Source organism: Gallus gallus, chromosome 2, assembly GCF_016699485.2.
Source record: "Gallus gallus isolate bGalGal1 chromosome 2, bGalGal1.mat.broiler.GRCg7b, whole genome shotgun sequence".
Classification (NCBI taxonomy): Eukaryota; Metazoa; Chordata; class Aves; order Galliformes; family Phasianidae; genus Gallus; species Gallus gallus.
In genome coordinates this window covers 82911762-82932311 of record NC_052533.1, presented here as the reverse complement: position 1 = coordinate 82932311, position 20550 = coordinate 82911762, and the positions used below count along the sequence as shown (strand labels likewise).

General features: G+C 37.8%; 1 protein-coding gene across 15 annotated transcripts in view; it reads right to left on the bottom strand.

The window, feature by feature from the left end:
* FHOD3 (formin homology 2 domain containing 3) overlaps positions 1-20550 on the bottom strand; it is a 370010-nt gene that overhangs the window by 139618 nt on the left and 209842 nt on the right. For all 15 annotated transcript variants that reach the window (XM_040695607.2, XM_015282358.4, XM_040695604.2 and 12 more), the window contains exon 6: positions 9940-10034. In XM_040695607.2, the coding sequence (XP_040551541.1) occupies positions 9940-10034 (95 nt within the window). The remainder of the gene's footprint in view (positions 1-9939; positions 10035-20550) is intronic.

The following is a 20550-nucleotide window of genomic DNA, read 5'->3' as shown; positions in this document are numbered from 1 at the left end:
GAGACACAGAGAAGAAAGTCTGAAGAAGTGGAATTCTGTTCACAGGGTGAACAGAAATTAGTCCACATGGGATAAATCATTTTGAGGCAATCCCATGCACTAATACCTGCTGGGGTCTCTTAGCCCATTTTACTCTTTTGTTCACATTCTGCACAAAAAGCTGTAAATATGCAAAGTTCTACTGGGAAGAATTCAAACAGTGAGTTAAAGAAGAGTTGTTTTCTATGCAAAATCACGAAAATAAGGTGCCTGCACAACCACACAGTTAAATTTTAAGTACAGTGGAGGTGGAAAAAGAAGCCTTCTGGAGAGGATGCTTTAATTTTTATCACTAAAGGATGTAGCTACACACTGCTGGAAATGAAACAAGCCTAACATTTGCTGCAGTACTGTGTCTTTTAAAGAAAAGAAGTAATTCAGAAAAGGGACCAATCTAGAAAAAAATCACACTACTTAAGGTATTAACAGTATTTTTACATTGAACACATTCTTATTTTTTATTAAAATAGCCTTCAAGAAGGAAAACAGTAGAGATGGGAGTGGGAGACAAATCAGAAAGTATCTGAACTCCTTGTCCAATTGCTGTGATCAAAGAGGATCACAATATTGAAAGAAAGTACACAGCAGGTCCAGATGAGAAATATTTCATTGTGCCATGGGAGACAGTTAGAGAACTTGCTGGTATGCTAGAAATTGTTTTGAAAAGACTTTATATGGTATAAAGTACTACACGAGGACTGAGGGAAAAAAATAAAATCACAGCAGAGGACTTTTCTTTTGATCTTGATCTTATGAAAAGTAATTGAAGTCCACACATTTTACCAGACATTCTCCCTCCTAACGACCAGCTACGTAACTATAGAGGCTGACTTAAAAACGTAAGAGAGAAGCATGATGAGTCCTATGGCAACAGACTTGTGCAATAACTTTAGGGACCTGAGCCAGCTGCAACTCAGAGGTTTCTTGGGGTGCATTATATGTTGCATGTAAAGATATCACAAATGTTTCAATGGTTTCATTTTTTTTGTAGAACATATTTTTTAGTGTTGTCTAGGTATCTTCAGCTAGTAGCAGTTGATTTAAAGAATGAATATACCTAAATAAAGAATGACAAGCATTTTTGAGAGATGCCAGAAGAAAGGGTAACAATTGCTACTAGGTTCAACTTCCGCCTGCTTATCTGACTTTAACACGTGTAATATGTCCCTTTGCTCCCTCATGTTCTTCCCTTAGGGCTGTAAAATCCAAACACCAATTTTCTGTATGAGGGACTGAGGGACAAAGGGATTTGGAGATTGGTTCAAGAATGTGCTCAATCCAAATTAAGCCTATGTCTCCCAGTCATGGACTCCTTCCATATTTGGGTCATTCTTTCAAGCTAAGATACAAGAAAACCATTCTTCTATGGTGATGATGTGAAAAATGTGGCATACCACCTTCTTTCCTGTAGGTGGGATTCCACTAGTGTATTTTATATATATCTTATATATATATAATATATCTATCCATATTATATATATATAAGATATATATATTTTATATATATATATATATGACAACCAGAACAGAGAATAATTTAAGAAGAAAACTAGAAAATTAAGAAGAATATGAAGATAATGCTGTATTGATTAACTTGATTTCTCTCTCATTGGGTTTTCTAGCTCCAGAAAGATAGGCAATTCAGAAAAATAGTTTGAGAGGGAAGGTTAGGCAGCACAGGTCAACAGAAAAAGAAGGATCTCATGTACCTTACATCAGTAGACACAAAATACACAGTGGATTCAATTCCAACATCTGGAGGATCCTCATATCACCAAAAATTCAAACCAAGTTTGTTGGAATTTATGCTGTTGTTTCCTTACAAACTGTGCTTGCATTTCTGTAAAATCTTGTTGAAAGGGATTGCCCCAACAGTGCAGTTTCTCTCAGAAATTCAGCAGTCAGCAAAGTAACATGAAGAAACAACTTCATAACAAAGTTTGGGTCTCCAAAAGTTTACTATGAACTGTGAAAAAATGGACTACCTTACAAACAAAACCATGCTTGCCACAGAATGAATATCTTGAGGTATTATAATTAACACATAAGGTAAACCCAAAGCTCTGCTATTAAAAGGAAAGTCTGCCTACATTCTTCAGACCTGAGGGAATAAATCAGAATTGACCACAGTGCTTACTAACAATCATAAAAACTAGCATGTTAATGCACAAAAAGAATGCAGAAATTTGAGCATCTCCTCTTTTTTCCTACAAAACTGTGTATATGGTCTCATCATACACACCTGTGATTTCTACTGGCAGAAAAGACAAAACCAGTATCTAAGGGCCAGTATGCTAGAGCATTGCCAGTTAATTTTCCTTACGTTGGTCTTTTCCACTTTAGAAACATACTCATTATTCATTATGTTTTGTTCTCTTATTTTTTCACACTGATGTTGCGTACTTCTCTGCCACCACATGCCATACAGACTCTGATTCCCTGTTCACCCAGACTCAAGGCCCTGCTGCCACCGCACATCACAACTGCCTATTTCATTTTCATAACATGCTGTATCTCCTTAAAATGCAGCTTTCTGTAATCCTGACTTGGGACTAACCATATTTCTATCTGCAAAATTACAACTTAGCTATCCCAATAGCTCTGGCACTATGACAGCAATGTTTTATACAGGCAGGCCAAATTGATTTCTTTGTTTAGATATGCGTAAGTATTTCAGGGAAGCACACTTCTTGCATCTGATGGCACGTACAGTAAGCTTGGATTACAACTATCTCCATCTGCTTTTTATCCTTGGAGCAACTATTTGGTATTTCTTCACTCTTTTCCAGCTGACAACTTACAGTTGAAAATTTACTGTTTTTCTTGTTGAGTCAATTGATTTTATAGTTAAGGATCTTTCAAACTGGTGGCTTCAGGCATGCTGTAAAGACAAGTGGGTTCCATTTTCTTTACTCACATGTCTCAATACAAACAAGCTTTCCACCTGCACCTTCCTCTTTCATATGAATGCTGGACTCAGTGCTTGTTAAAAAATACTAGTAACAGAAGATATTAAAAGCTAGGACCTGAGGCACAGTAAGTTGCTCACAAATTATCTCTGAATCTGAACTACTTCAGTGAAAGAGACCAATGCAATTCTAAAAGCTAACACTGATTTTTATGTTTTTCTTTTCTACTCCCTACATAATTCAAGTATTACACTTGCTTTTTTCTTCTTCATGCCTTTCATTTATAACAAGAAATTTGTACATCCATATAGATGCATGGTATTTTCTAGAAATATGTGAATATTTTTCACTCCTTGCTAACAGAACATTTTCGCATACATACTTGAATAGATGTGACAGAGTGAAAAGTTGAGCCTGAACATTCACCACATTGTTGGCAGTTAATCATTATATTTTCTCATTCTCCACTTCAAATGAGTTGAAATTAGATCTCTGACATGATGTAGGGGAACTTGTGTTTTCTAAGCATTGTCTTTATCTACAAGAATTCACCCTGAACGCAGAAAAATTGGTATTTATCCCTTCAAAATATCCATAAATTAATGCAACAGGCTGAGCTGAAGGCATACTTACTGCTGCAGAACTGGACCTACTGCTAACAACCATGTTTGATGACTTTAAAAATAATCTACAAATATAGTTTGTAAAAAAAACAGAGGACTTGAAGTAGTCTGCCTGTTAAGTTGGACCACAATGACTACATAATGGAGTCTGCACTTGCTGGCTTATCCTAATCCAAGTTTATTGCAACATCTTGATCCCTATCTTCAAAGCACTAATTAAATACAATTCAAAACAAACTATGTTCATGCAACAGCGCAGTTTCAGATTCTCAGTGAAAGATTGAGGGAAGCTGGTAAGATTTGGCTCAGGCCCTCCGAAGGCTGGAAATGGGAAAGTTTATTTCTTATAAAGCCAGGATTTTGTTTCTCCCTCTCACAACCATTTTCATGACAATAGTTCAATGTCTAAATGCACATCAGATTAAATGTAAGCAGCAGCTCCTAGACAGACATGGATGTTTACAGTTTCACTGAACTCAAAGCAGTTGTACCTCTTCACTTATCTCAACCTCTTGAGTACAGGAAAGTGCACAAAGGAGACCATGCTTACTTTAGGGGAGAGCCTTACTTTCTAGGAAGGAAAGTAGCTTGAGTACCCAAAACAATAATACCTAATGGGCTTTTCTGCCTGGAGTAGGCATGAAAATGGAACAAAAATACAGGTTTCCTGAAGAAACATCACAATCTGTGCTGCTTATAAACAAACTGTATATGAAGCCTCACTTGTAAGAAGCTGCAAATGAGTTAATTAATCATAAAGGCAACAGACTGAGAAGTTGACAGCACAGTTTATATACTGACTTTGATTACGTTCATGTGCATTTTCTCCTGCATGCTTAATTTTTCTAGCAGGCCAGTTTTTCTAGATCATATTTGTACACAATAAAAGTGAAGTCCAAGAAAATTATACAGCACTACTTTCTGCTAAAAAATCTGGCATATTATTATGCATATTCCATTTCACCTTCTAGGCACTCTTAACTCAGAACAGGTCATGCATATGCAATGACTTATATATATGTGTATTCAGAAAAATTCAAGAAATGCCAATACAACACATTTTCAAGAAACTCATCAAGAGATTAAACCATCCAATGTCTCTCTTGTGTTGAGTTAGTTTAACACGTTTTGGTTTTCCATGCTACTCAAGCTAGTATACTCAGTCTCACTCAGATTTTTTAATTCTCCTTGAATTCTGACCTTCTCCATGTCTATGAACCACTTTACAGTATAGATCTGTAGATCCAATTTAACGTCCATTTGTATAGGATTTGGAGACAAACTTTCTGAGAAAAAGACTTAGTTCAAGCTCTACAGTATTCTCTGCCATTCTTACAGCTTGAGTTGGGTGCACGTGTAAAAGGCTTGTGAAACACATTGATTTCACTAAGTACCTAACCTATTTGCCTTTACATACCTTAAATTACTCACTTGCAAAATTAGGTTTAGTGCTCTGTGCAATGAAGAATGTCATTTCTCACAAAATTCTAATGAAATGACAGACCCATCAAGTATCATGTTTCAACATGTCACTGTAACCTCACTGGAAAAAGGTCTACTGAACTTTTCTTCTGAAAAGAGAAATTTTATTCTGGAATCAACAAATTCACTACAGCTATGTCCTGATTGAACATTGTAGTTTTTTCCTTTCTTTTGATTTGAAATCATTCTTCTTCTGCTTTTGTATTGGATTATATTTAAAATATTCAGAACATTAGTACTTCAATACAAAGGGAAGCAAAAGATTGAAACAAGGCACAGGAATAACTTGCTAGTTAAAATTTATATTTAACCTTGCAATATAGGACCCAGACAGAAGCAAATTAAAAAAAAAAAAAGAAAAAGAAAAAAAAATTAGAACAAGATGTGAGATAGGAATCTTTAATCAACCTTGTTGTGTCAGCCTAGGCCTAACATTCCTCCCAGACTTCTGAAGTTACCCAGCACCACTTTGAAAATGGATTACTTTCCACAGAAAACAATGCCAAAAAGGGGCTTTAGCTCCCCTGGGGGAAAATTAGAACAGCCTGGATCATCAAATGGGAAAAAAATAATCATTATCAGTAGCAGTCAGAAATGTGGGGGAATAAAAAAGGTGAAACAAGATTCAAGTTTTGGAATGTTTAATGTCTTCTACATTTGAAGACTAATGTGAAGTGGCAAAAGCTTTCAGGTTTGGGATGCAAAAGAACTGCTTCCTCTAGCGGATGGTATAAATAGTTGGGTTTTCTCCAAGATGTTTTGTTCAGAAATGTACATTTTGTAAACACTGGGTAACTAGTACTGGAGAGGGAATGACAATGATACACCGCTGTATGCTTTCTATTAACAGTTCAGAGTGAATATCAATGCATATGAAAGATAATACATATTACCTCATATATGCTAACAGATGAAAAACACATTACAAGGACTTAATACATCTTAGAATTTACACGTCTTTAACCTGGTGTTTGTTGTTTTGGGTAAAAGAAGTTTTCCAACAGCCCTGCCTACCACCATCAAATCAAGATTCTATATCAGCAGGTGATCTACAAGAGACCTCCATACGGCTCCAAGGTGCCAGCATAAACAAAAGCCTCAGGTCCCTTTACAACCAGGCTAAATGTGACCTGCAATTTAATTCTAATTTCAGCAGCAGCAGCGTACAGCCAGCAGAAAACAAACAAACAAACAAAAAAAAAACAAGGAACTGGTAAAATATAACTTCCCAAATGTTGTAAGGTTTAATCTAGGTTTAATCTGTGTTACAGCATGTAGTCACTTAAGGCAAGATCACTGAAAAAGAAAAATAATAAAGGAGCAATTTTGAAAGGACTGCTGACTAACATTCATTGAGTCAACGTTTGTACTTCTGGTTTGATTTTAAAGCATATTATCTTGCATGAACTTTCCATGCCACCAATGAATGCTGAGTGTAAACTTTGTTGACATAGATACTTCCCTTGTACATAACTTCTAGCTTATTTAAGATGATCAGTAACTTGGTTCTGTTATAGTCCACTATAATAATGACAAAATAGTAGATATATTTATATTTAAAGTGAGATTACATTGTAGATGTAATACACCACTGATCTATTAGCCACTGTTGACTGGAAAGCAGTGGACAGAAAGGCTGTGAAAGTCCACTGGCTTGGTCACATGTGGATACAGGTGTCCTGTAAAGGTCCGCAGAGGCCCTGAGAGTCTGGGATTTGCTGATAATGCTCTTCTTCTTAAACAGTGTGGCAAAAGAAAGGTACTGCTAACTCAAAATTTCCAATCTAATGCCTGTGCAACGCCAAATTGAAACAGGAGGCTCTTTCTCCACTACCAAATGAGTAATCTAAGAATAACTTTCTTTCCTGTTTTCAGTCCCTTGATCTGATGCCTCTTAACCAGTGGAAGGGTAGCAGCACTAATTCAGTCATGCCACTGGAATTTTAACCAGCTCACCAAAAGCTTACACTACAGTGTCAAAATCACCAGTGCCTTCAAATAATCCAACTATATAAGCAACTAGTCTGGCATATAATGGTGACAATCTAGACAAGATTTCACTTAATTGCTTATACTCATTCTTTCTCACTAATTTCAAGATTTAGTCCTCTTCCTTTCCCCATCCCTGAACAGAAGTATCACTGGGTGCCAAAATTATGGCTGTCACAGTGCTGAGCATGACAAACCCTAAGGTCCCTTGCTGAACACAAGTCCTTGTGGTGGAAAAGTGTACGCAAACATCTTCTACTCAAAGTGATCATGAGAGACAGAGCCAGTAGCCTTACACAAATTCAGAAGAGCAAATAACAGCAAAGGGTCAAAACCATTACAGAATTTGACAGAAAAAAAAATCTGCAATGAAAAAGATTCAACCATCTCCACTGCTGAATTTATTAAACTTCATCAGAATTTTTGAGAGGACAAGAAGCAATGTATCCATCTGCAGCTGTGGCAGCTGAATGACTACATACCGTCTGTTTCCTCTTAAAGGTATGTGTCCTGATACTTAATCGGCACTTTTACTATTCCTTTTTGTTCAGCAGTATTAAAAAATGTTTCCCCCCCTTTTTTTTTTGCAGAGAAGGAACCAGGAGAGCAGGACTGCAAATTAGGCTGTAGGTGTGTTGCAAATTCCATGGTTTTGCTGTTTGCAGAAAGCCAAAAAAATTGTAAAGAACATAAAGCAGCTATCACAGCACTGTGATAGTAAGCCTGTCATACCTTCGATTAGCTTCTGGCACACAGACATGGACTTAAATCTTTTCCAAGACAGTCAAACAATAATGAAAAATCAACTTTGATGCTACCTGAAACCAAACTATTTAAAGCACATTGCCTGCATTCCTTAGTTGCAGGCACTGAGCCAGGATATGGAGATAATCATTTGGGCTGACCATGGGGGAGGGAGAAAGGAGTTTAAGGACTGAAGAGCTAAAGTACTCTGGTCAAGAAAATTTAGCCAGAAATTATTCTGCAGGTAGAAATACAGCTATTTCTCCTCCACTAGGTTCATTAGAGAATTAAAATAATTGTGGGTACCACAGCCATTTTTTTCTTCTTTGCTTTGCTTGTTTCTTTCATCTGTCCCATAGAAAATGAGGATCCATAGCAAGAAATTCATTTCTTTCTCTTCTGGCACTGCATTTCCAACTGTGGCTAACATTCCCTGCTTTGAGAGGGCAAAATGCCCAGAGTAACATCCAGCCAACAGTGGAACACTTTATGTGGGGAAAATGTTCTCATCTTCTCCCAAATATGAACTGCTCATTAATCATGTCCAGTAAGCCTGATGCTTGATAGCCACAATTATTATCTTACTTTTACATATCTACCTGTAGTAGCAGTCAACTCAAGATAAATCAATTCTTTTAATGCTTTAGTATCTATTCTTTGGCTTACTCATCTTCTAAAGCAGGGAAATTTGCATATTGTAGAAAAAAACTGTAGTGGTTAAAAGGAGCCTATGGGACACAGAGTCTTTCTTTCTTTCTTTCTTTCTTTTTTTTTCCTTTCTGTTATGAAAGCTATTTTTAAGAGAGAAAGGCGAAAAGCAGCAGCGTCTCTATGTCGCTATAGAATCCAAATAGCAACTTTCTGTGACTCGGACACTTGAGGAAAAATTCCTGGAAATTTCTTACTAATTCTAACAATGGATTCAGCTCCACCAATTATGGCATCTTTTAAGTTGTTAAGAATAGCTGTTCCAGTTACTGTGTCATTCAGAACCATCCCAAGCAGGTCTAAATGACAGGAGCAGTTCCTGTGGGATTTCACAAACTTCAAGTGAAGACAGAGAGCCAATAGATTGCAGATTTGTGGCTTTACCTACACTGTAACTATTCGGGATGGAGTGTAAGCAGAATTTATGTTCTGCTTCCTTTTCAACTTCCAAAACCGATAGCCTTAAAAGTGGATTGTGCACTACATAAACTTTTACTCCACTCAAGTGGCAAAGATTCTGGTATAGGGCTTCAGTTGTTGCCTCCTCACATGCAAGGACCAACAAAAAATCTGTTGTAGGCAGGAACCAGATTTTGTCTTCTAGGGCTCTCTAAGCACAAGAAGAAAGCCACTCTGAATTTGCCTTCCCCAGTGCTCAGCAAAGTAGAGCAGTGTGCAATGGCTGAACTATAGAAAAAGATTTGCATTCATAGAATGGAAAGGGAGGGAAGAGAACTCTGAAAAAGAGATTCAATGAATATCTTGTTAACTGCAAAGGAAATAAACAAACAAACAAACAAAAAAAACTTCTCTACGGTCAACTGCAATGGCAGCATACAGACAGTAATGAAGGCATCTCTAGCTCAGCCCAGAGCAGAGGAGCTGAGGGGAGGCCTCATGGCGGCTGCTGCTCCTCACAGGGAGCGAAGGGGCAGCACTGAGCTCTGCTCTCTGTGACAGTTGCTGTCACCCGAGGGCCCGAGGGAACAGCATGGAGCTGTGTCAGGGGAGGGGCAGCTGGGGGTTAGGGAAAGGGTCTGCACCAGAACAGACTCCCCAGGGCAGCGGTCAAGACCCCAAGCTGCCAGAGTTCAAGGGGCATTTTGACAATGTTCCCAGACATAGGGTTTGTTGTTTGGGTGGTCCTGAGTGGAGCCAGGAGCTGGACTCGATGATTCTTGTGAGTGCCTTCCAACCTGGGATATTTTTTGATCCTAGTGCCTTTGCTGTCTTAACCAGAGTATGTACCACCAACATAAAAGAGCAGGAAAAGGATGGAATAGAAATAACAGCCCAGCGTGCCCTCGTTTCTAGGCAGTGAGTTATATACTCATTTAGAAACCAGTGCACAATCTATTAAAACACTAATGCACAGCTAATACAAATAAAATGCATTTAAAAATATCCAAAAACATTTAAAACAAGAATTTTGGTGAGTGTCTTACCTTTGACCCAATAAGTGTGTACAGCCATTGGATGGTTTCATTATGGTTTATTACTCCATTCATGCCATCAACGTAGAGCATAATCTGGCCCAAGGCTATTGCAAAGAAACGAAAAAAAAAAAAAAACAAACCCTTATATATATACACACACACACACACATTACAACCCTAAGCATTGCTGACAATTTACTGTAAGCACTATTTTGCAGAGACACAGAGAGCTCAACTAACAGAAGATATAATGTGTAGGATTCTTCTAAATGAGATCCTGGGCAACCGCAGACACTTTACTGACTTCATCTCCACGATGTAAGTGTGAATTTTGTGCAGTGGTAAGCATGGATACTTGTTTCTTTCTAAAAGATGTTGTATTTTATTCCCTCAAATTCTGCAAATAGTATTCTGTGTAAATGCTTCTTGGCGTTGCAGTGGACCCATTACAAATAATGGGCTAGACCTCATGAGCCAAAACTTCTACCACTCGTTTCAGCACCATATAATGCTCAGGATCAGGACACTTGCATTATGTTGACTATTTCAGTTAATTTCAGTAATCTGAAATTAAAGCAGGGCAATTAAAAAAGAACAGTGAATATTCACCTTTGCATTTCTCCATTTTAGTGAGAAAATACAACAAAGCATGGCCTACAATAAATCATCTTTATCCATTTATTCTGAAATATTAACAACATTTCAAAACATGCTAGCAAAATATTTCATAACAATAATTCCAAAGTTTGTAATCCTGATAATATAAGGCTTTCTAGAGATAACAGTCACTAAATCTTTTTAGACTGATAAGAATAGATGTTTTTCATAAGGATTATGAAAAGTGGATTAGCAAAATTCATCTACCATCTTCAAAAGTTTCCACTTTTAGATCTTCTGCTTTATAGAAGGAGATCAAAGCACAGTGGGATGAAAAAGAAATCACTGATGTAACACCTTTCAGCACAGTCTCTTGGCATAACAACTCAACTATATAAGGCACAACTTGACAAACCCCTTCTACACCACCTTATGGGGGAAAAATAAAGAAAAAAAACAACACAAGATAAGGAAAATAACAACATTAGTAATCTTCTGAACACATTCTGAGCATTTGTTGACTTTCACATAGGTTGTGAACTATGTAGTACTGGGGGGGAGGTTTTCAACCGTAGGGGAAGTTTTCAAAGAAATCCGTGTCAGGTGAGCAACTTAAGCACCCTATAGTTGAGCAGCTAACTTTCACTTTAAAGTTGTCTCCTCCTTTCTTCTCTGCTCTAGTTGGTATACTTACTTTTTTTTTTTTTTTTTTTTTTTTAAGTAGATACTAATATTAGGTACTTACATTTCTTATCTCATCTGTTATAACAAACTAGAAGCAAAGCCTGACCTTATACAGTTATGAAGACAGAGAAAAAGGAGAGCAAGAAAATGGTGTAAAGGAGATAATCTTAAGCAGCTGCTATGCCCTTGGGATGTGCTGTCTCTCTCTGCTGCTAAACAGGAAGTAATCATTCACCAAGCTTTTAAGACATGTCTCGGGTGAATAAAATTAAGTGGGAGGGACAGAAGTCCAAGTGTTAAGGTAAAATAAAAGATGTAAGGCAGTCAGAAAAGAGATAAGAATTACACTGACTGAATAAATGCCTTCTTTGTAGCATTTCCTTGCAGGCCTAAGAAAGAGAACGCTGATATCCCCATCAGTAATCAGAGAAAGTTCTTAATTCTTGTTTTTACTTCCTTTCAGTACCAAAAAGATTTGGCCCTTAATCAGGATGAGATCCAGCCATGATAAGGTCACCAAGCTGCTTTTTTTTTTCCTTTGTTATAAATTCTTTTTTTTGGGGGTAAGGGAATTTAATTTGAATTTGAAACAAATGTGATACAAATTTTATGCTTGGCGCATCTTTCCAAATTAATACAGAAATCAAAGGCAACAAGAAATTTGCTTTTAAAGGCAAAGCATGTACACAGTACAAAATTACTTCTCATACTTAGACTAGATGCTTAAATGAGATATGGGATACGTTATTCTTCAGCTCCTAGATGTAACTCTTCATAGCAATAGGTTAAGGCAAATCAGTAGACCATAGAAAGAAGACATAAAACTGTTTAAGGGATCCCTGACAGGTGTAACCTACTACTAATCTTGCCCCTCCTCTCCCAATTTTTCCTCCACCATTTTTTTTTAAATTACTTTTTGTCACAGATGCCATCCCAAGTATATGGTAGTAACTGTATCTTTTCAGCAACAGAATGGATCTTTAGACTGTAGTTAAAAAGTTAGTAACATATGATAAAAACCACTACTGATGCCACTTGAACTAGTTACCAATAAGCCATAGAGGAGAAAAAAAAGAACGCCACAAAATGGCTAGAGACAGAAGATACGTTTGCTGCAGAGTCATGTTGTACACATACAAGGTATGGCCTCAGCAGTTATCTGCCACACATCAAGTTATCAGCTGCTGACAGACCTTGGAACAGAGCTTCAAATTGTTAGGGGTCAGAAAAATGAAAGCAGACAGGATAGGCAGGGCTGAGGGGAAGTTGTCTTTCATTAGAAGGAAGAGTAAGTATATCTGTGTACTTTATACAAAACTGATGCCTGATAAATTCTTAGAGAAGGAAAAGAATTCCATGAAAAGAGTAAAAAAAAAAAAAAAAGATTTTTTTTTTTTGTTGTTTTTCATATTACGTCAATTGTCTGTGCTGACAAGCAGAATTAGCGCTTGGAAACCACGCAGTACTGTGGTAGAAGGGAGAGAAACAAAAATATAGTGGGTATGCCCAGCTGATGGGCTGAAGGCTCTCCTGAGGCTTGGGGCTGACTGAGCAGCACACACCAGCTTTGTAATACATGGACACAGAGGGCAGACTGGCCACCATTTGATATTCCCCTGTAGCCTTACTGTACAACTATTATCCTACATCTCAGCCTATGGCTGTAGATAGATCACTACAATACCTGTGGCTATAGTGCATGCTCCTCATACACATTTCTCCCCACATGCATATCTGCTTGCACAGGCATGGCAACACACACATCTTCAGCCTGGAAAGGCAAGCTAATTTGCAAGGGAGCCTGCGGTTATTCAGAAGGACAAGCTAGTCTGCGATCATCTAAGTTTGCACTCGTACATGCCTTCAATCAAACTCCTTTTCACTGAAAATCAAGGAGGTTATTTAATCCATTTAATCCCACCTCTCGGCTAACTGAAATTCTCTTTGGAAGTATATCAACAACATGCTTGCATGAGAAAATTTTGCTATTGTGAAATAGGGGGCTGGGAGTGGGAAGTTTAAATATGGAGCAGACTTAATTTGGAATTTCTTTGTTCCCACTACCCTTGTCAAACCCTTAATCTAATGTGAAAGTAGTTTGTGACTTTACCCATAGCTACTTTCAAGTAGCTATGGAAAATTGATGCATTTCTTTGTAAAGGCTTAGCTAGAAAAGGATAGATCAGCCAGAAACTTCATAGGTTTCTGTGAAATAAGAGGTTTAAGGAGGCCTCTCAAAACTTGCCAGTACTGGCACTAATACTCTCCTGGGATCCTGTATAAAGTTAACAGGACCACTGGGAAAAACTGTAGTCCAAAACATTATCACAATCAGCATCACTAAGTAAATCTTTCTCATCCAGAATGTCAAGCTGTTTCCTGACCACACATCTGATTCTCTAACCTTTTATATCTGTTTCAGATTTTACCACCAGCACTGAATGAGCAAAAGCACTATCTGCTTTCAGTTTCTGAGGAGACAAAATGCCATTCATCATGTCAAGAGTTATGTAGTGATGCATCTTTTTGTTTGAATCAGAATAGGAAAACATACACAGTGAAGTGGGCTAATGCCAAATCCTGCCTCTGCTGGTTTTTGCTCCCAGGGAAGATTTCTGGCCAAAATTGAACAGGCACCTCATCAGCAGCAGTTGCAGTGTATACGGTCAGCTATTTAACAACAATCATCAGCACTTGCACACTATACCTTATATTCAAGGATAGAATGCCACAGTTCACTAAAGTCCACTAATGGTGATGAGAAATCAATATTAATTATACCTTTGGTACCACACAGCTAATTGGAAATTAATACAGTACAGATCCAAGTTTGTAATAGCTGACATCAGGTAAAACCAAAGGTCTGGAATCCACCTTACAAAGAAGCACTGTACCAAACTTTGTGACTTGCACTCACTCCACAACCCTGGAACCAATTTAAGTTTTGAAAATTTTTCTTATGATTTGTTGCTACTGGTATGCTTAGTTTCAGCTGCTGTGCAAAATCTGTTGCTTATATACCTATTCCCCTTTTTTTTTTTTTTTACTCTTATTAGAGATATCACAATGTTATCCAGGAAGTTAAAAACATTTTTATTCTTGGCTACAAGTGCAAGAACATTTTGTTTCATATCAAAGTTTCTTTAAATCCTTTCTTGTCTAATCCTTTCTTTTAGCCCTTGCTCATTTGTTCTTTCCATTATCACAGGCATCGTACTGAAACACGCTAAGAAATTAGCTCACAGGGCTCTCACATTAACCCATACTAGACTAAGAACTGAACTGCCTCACAAAATACACACCTCAGAAACAAAGTTGTGAGCTGAAACTGCAAAGATAATTCCATACATAGATGCAGAGCATTGCTACTATAAATGAGAATTTTATGTTAGTTGACACTTCCGGAAATCTAGCTTCTAGTCTTAGGATGATAGAATAGCCAGGGTTGGAAGGACCTTTAAAGACCATCTAGTTCCAACCCCCTTGGCATGGGCAGGGACTAAATGAGGCTGCCCAAAGCCCCATCCAACCTGGCCTTAAGCCTTCCTAAGGAAGGGCCATCCACAACTCTAACAGCCTGTGCCAGTGCCTCATCACCCTCTGAGTAAAAAAATGTTCTCCTAACCCCTCATATAATCTTCCCTCTTTTAGTTTAGTTTAGTTCTGTTTCCCCTTATCATATCAGTACGCTCCCTGATAAAGAGTCTCCCTCCTACACTGGAAGGGAAGCTCTGAAAGCTCTGGAGCTTTCTCTTCCCCAGGCCAAATAAACCCAGCTCCCTCAGCTTTTTTTTGTAGGAGAGGTGCTCCAGCCTTTAATCATCCTTGTGGCTTTCTCTGGACTCGCTCCAACAGGTCCATGTCCTTTATGTGCTGGGGGTCCCAGGCCTGCAGCCAGTACTTCAGATGGGGTCTCAGGAGAGTGAAGCAGAGGGAGACAATCACATCCCTCACCCTGCTGGCCTCAATTCCTCTGGTACAGACCAGGATATGATCGGCTTTCTCCAATGTGCAAGCATGCACCACCAACTTACATTCAGGTTTTTGTCCACCAGCACTCTCAGGCCCTCATGCACGCGACTGCTTTCAATCCACTCATTGCCCAGCATGTATTAATTTAAATCTAGAGAGATGGCACACATGTGCTTTGGCAAGTATTATTTCAGTCAGGCTGTTAAACCTCCATGCTTAACTGTAAGCTCATAAGTGGTACAGGCAGGCAATAGTTTCCATCACCCACAAAAGCCCACAGTAAATACTGAGGGAGATTTATAACTTGATGCACCTGGCACAACAGAAAGACCTTCACTATTCATTGTTGTTACTCTATCTTACCTAATCGCTCATCTTAATAATAACCTTAATTTTGGTGAGCCACTGATTACATTTATGATCATTTGTGCTCCAAGAAGTCTCAGAAATAATCAGTGGAGAAGATGGATAAACACTTTTGTTCCTAAGAAATTAATTGCTGATGCAGCTTTGGCAATAAAGCAGACATAGGAAGCACAACAACTTGACCAGCTGTGACTGCTGTATGTGGAGAGCAGAGGATCCCTCGTCTGCTGTGTTTGTAACTCTTCCTGAAGCCCCTGAACTAGAAGTGCTCTGGTTGCCATTTCCACAGAGCACACACACACAAATCTCCCTTTCCTAAAGCTTACTACCAATGGCTCTTAGTGTCCCTAGCACTTCACAAGAGAGAAGCATGGGTCTTTTCCAGGACACAGACAACACTGACATTCCAGGACCTCAGAAAGCCCTCACAGTTTTTGCTCCTGTATGCTTCTCTTTCCACCACTCTCCTCCAGTGCTCTTTTCAGAAACAGTGCCTAGCAAGTTCAAAGAACATAAGTCGGCTTTAATTGGCTCAACTATTTCAGAAAAAGCTGGTTCTTTACTTGATGTGCAACCCCTGTGGCAATACACCAGCCAGAGTGATACCAAGTGACCATACCAGAACTGCACCTGCTCCAGTGCTTCCTTTGTCATATTTCTTGCAGTTCATTTGATATGAATGTAAGGAAAGGATACACTCCGAGTTGACTCTATTAGAGGTTAACCAGCTGAATTGCTTTCTATTTGAACTGACTTAGGCACATGCATTATAAAAACTTTAACTGGTTAATTGTAATTGTCTTAATTCTTATTTTATATTGGAAGCAACACATTTCAATATGTTTTACAAGATTAATAACACTTAACAACACACATTTGGGTACATTTCACAATTAAAAATAAATATGCAATAACAACAACAACAACAAAAAACTAAAAGAGAAAGTCTACTCCAGATTAGAGCACTATTTTACAGGCTGACTACAAGCACAGAAGTATGAAATACTCAAATAACTTTTCTAACAAAATCTCAAACAAAGACATAAAATCCTCAGCTCTGGAAATGCATGTGATTTCAACCCCAGGTTGAGGTTTACATGTGTGGCAAACTAAAACGGTCACATTTTTCATTGATCTGATGCAGACACCAAGAACTTGTAACAGTTTTTTTTTTTTTTTTTTAACAGATTGAAGAATATTGACTTGTATTTTGAAGATTTTCAGAAAAAAAACTTTAGACAAATCTGATGGAACTGTACAAATGAATACAGACTGCTTCTGATAAACCCTAAAGAAATACTTTTAAATTGACTTTTTTTTTTATATCCTTGATTTCTCTGCAGCTCATATTTCTTTTCTGCATCCAGCAGGGCCATTGCCTTCAGAACATGAGTATGAATAGTTCATACAATGAGGCACTGGGTAAGTTTAGAAAAAGAAGAAAAAAAAGTTTGTCTAAATGATCATTAAAAGAGGATTAGTCTTCCATGGCACTTCATCATGAAAAAGTCCAGTGGAAACATAGAATGTGTGGTAACCCTGAATTATGTTAACATACTATAATGCATGCACATATAAGGTTGAATTCAGGCAGATACTTCTCACCTGAATTGATGTAGGCTGAAACACTAATACTCTTCCAATATATGTATGAAGTTACATATTTTTCTTAAGAATTCAGACTTCTGGAATTTTAAAAATATTTTCTGATGAGACTTCCACATATTCTGACACAGCTTCATTTCTTGAGGAGCAGAAAGTGATTGCTGAGATTCTCTGAGAGATCTTCTTGTGAGGGGAGAAGTTCTGCAAATGCACTGGGCAAATGCAGGACGCAATTTCTGTAAATACTACAGCATCAATTCCAATTGGCTTACGTACCCAAGTCTGAGCTATGCCTTCTTGCTGCAGAATGGCAGAAATTAAGCTCCATATAGGTGTTTCTCCTCATTTCCAATGATACAGTTCACGTATCTGTACAGTTCTGAGAAGGCTTATCTTTAAACTTTAGCAATGGAATTATCATGCTTGGGCATCACTTTTACAGTGCTTTATAACAGCTGTAAAAGTGAAGCAGAACTTCACAGACTGAGATGGCACCTCTGGAGACTGTCCAGGCCAGGCCCTGCTCAAACCAGAGGCAGCTGGAACAAGTTGTTCAGAGCTGGGTTGAATGCTGGAAACTGCACAGTCTCTCTGAACAGACTGTGTCCATGTTCAGTCACCTTCACAGTATTTTTTTTTTTTAACTCATTTTTACTTTAGACTTTTTTAGATTAAATTTAAACTGAATGTCCTGCATTTCAGCTAGTGTCAAATTCTCCTTCCTTTTTCAATGTGCACCACTGAAGTTTGGTGCTATCCTCTTTACTCCCTCCCATCAGGTCTTTACTCTCCCTCAAACAATGTTTAATTCAATTAAACTTTACTTAAATTGCAATTTAATCCATAGGCAAGAAATGATAACTAAACTGAGAGAGAGTCCAGAATAGTTATCTAGATCAGGGCTAAACCAGGGAAAACAAACTACACTTCCAAGTAATGTATGCAATAGTTAAACAAGCAACAACTCTAATTAATATATTTCAGTAGACAAGATGCAAAGAAAATTACCTTAGCCAATCTATTTGGCAGCTGATTGAGCAATTAAGTCTGGCAACGTGTTAGATGTGATTGATTTCAAGGCCTTTCCCTCCCCATTAATCATCATGAAGGTAAGCGTTCTTTGTAAACAATGCTAATCCTGACTTTGAAGGTACAAAGAGAGAAGCACAAACCAAGCTTTGTAGAATGAGAGGAAAAAAAAAAAAAAAACCCACAAAAACAACCAACCCCTTTCTGCATCTCCCGTCTTGAACTCCTCAGAAACCTGTTTACCCTGCACAAAGAAAGGTTTTGCAGGTGCTAGCTGTCTTTTATCAATCATTATCAGTTACACCCAGCACATGGGGCTGGAATTCCAGCTTCTCCTCTAAATGCCAAGAAGCTGAGCCTCAGGAATGAACTGCGCATTTGTACAGGGAAACATATGAAACTGAAATGCAGAGCTGGAAAAAAATGCAATCAAGGATTGGTCTGAGCAGCAATGGCTTATTTTGACTGCACCTGGAGCACAGAAAACTGAGAATATATGAAGCTTGTTTTATTTTTTTCCCTGATTATTTGCAAATAGTACCCTAACTGACTACAGCCAGGTACTTCAGCAGTGATTATCAAAAAAGCAGACTGTCTTAAGTTTCCTGCCCTGTGTGCAAATTAAAAAATGGGTTACACAGCTGGACTATTTAGCAAGTGGCGTAGAACAGGAACAGACAAAAGACAAACTATATAGTAACAGCGTTCACATACCAAACATTTTTAGTCATCAACAGCACTTCTAGTTAGGAAAACAATAAAGCTTCCAGCATAAAACTTGACAATTCTGAAGTGAATAAACCAATGGATTCTCCTTGACTTTTTTTTTTCCTTTCATCTCTTGAAGTTTCCCTCCCTACATACACACATTTCCCAGTATTTACATCTTTTCCTAAACAAAAAGGAAGATTCTTGGGAAGCAGAAAGAGGAACCACACAAGAATGCCTAGCATTACTGTATAATAAGAAAAGAAGCACAGTCCTTGTAAAGCAGGTTGATCAGTGATGCTCTGTTGTCATGTTATTGCTACCATCAGTGCTAGTATGTCCCAGAATTTCAAGTTTTTTTGTTTTGTTTTTTAAGCTCAGCTGATTCTGCAACGTGCTACTCTGAGCAGGTAATCAAGGAGCTACTTAGCAACCTGAAATAGGAGTATTGCGTATGGTAAGGAGTCTAAATATACATAAACTAGAACTTTGGCAAGGAAGCTCATACAAAGTCATCATTACACCAATAAGCACATAAAGCTATTTCTGCTAATCAAAAACCAGAAGTCAGTCTTCAAAACAGAACTTTTATGATATTTTGTGGATAAGCATGTACTGCTAAAAGCAGTAGGTGTTATATTCTTGAAGAACAGAGGAACAAGAAAAGAAAGACAAGCAAAGAGTACCACCGAAAGCAGTAATCTCCTACCACTGATATTTCCCATCATTTATCACAGAGGATTTTGTAGGAAAGAAAGTTAATAAGAATTCTGTCAAAATTTATACTTAGCTTTCCAATTTTCAGTAAAACTCAAGAATTCTGATGGTGTAAAGTTTGCTTGGGGAATGCCATGGAAGAGTTGCACTGGAAACAAACAAACAAACAAACAAAAAAATCCCCCATATATTCTATGTGGAGCTGTTTTAATTTTCACATATCTTTTTTATGAGACAATGTACATCAAATGCTGTTCTCTCCTGAAATAAGGGACTGTGAAATAAGTTCCACAGTAGAAGAGATATTACACTACAAAACCCCTTAATTAGCTACTGCCTTTAACATTTCTTAATAGAAGGTTTTAAACTAGTCAGAAAGGTCCGATTTATGGATGATCTTCTTTCTTCATCTCAACAGACAGAAATGCAACAAGTGAACAAACAACACAGAAGCATTATGATAAATTTTGGGGACATTCGAGAAGTGCTTGGAATGTTAGTGGCAAAAAAGTATAAAGAAACTTCCAAAATTGTTGTTTACAATATGAACTTGCTATTTCTTCAATGCTTCTGCCATCTTGAAACCAACTGATTTAAATATCAGTGCTGCACAGATAGAAAGTCATGTTTTTCCTGTCTGACTTGAATCCAAACCATCCGAAATCACCAATGAATAGTCAAAAGCTTTCTCTGCTGCTTAGGCAGTATTGAATTGAGAGTACAAATCAGGATTTGTAAGAATTTAATCAATTTTAAGTTCAGCAACTAAATTAAAATAGTACATAAGCAAAGACCCGTGTCCAAAGCAAAAATTGGAAGGAAGACTTTCTTACAGTGTCCCAATGTCTTTACCACAATGCCCTGAGTACAAAAAAACCCTCAAACTGCCTGAAAGTAAAAGATGACTACATCATGACTTCTGTGTCTTTGCATATAGAGAGA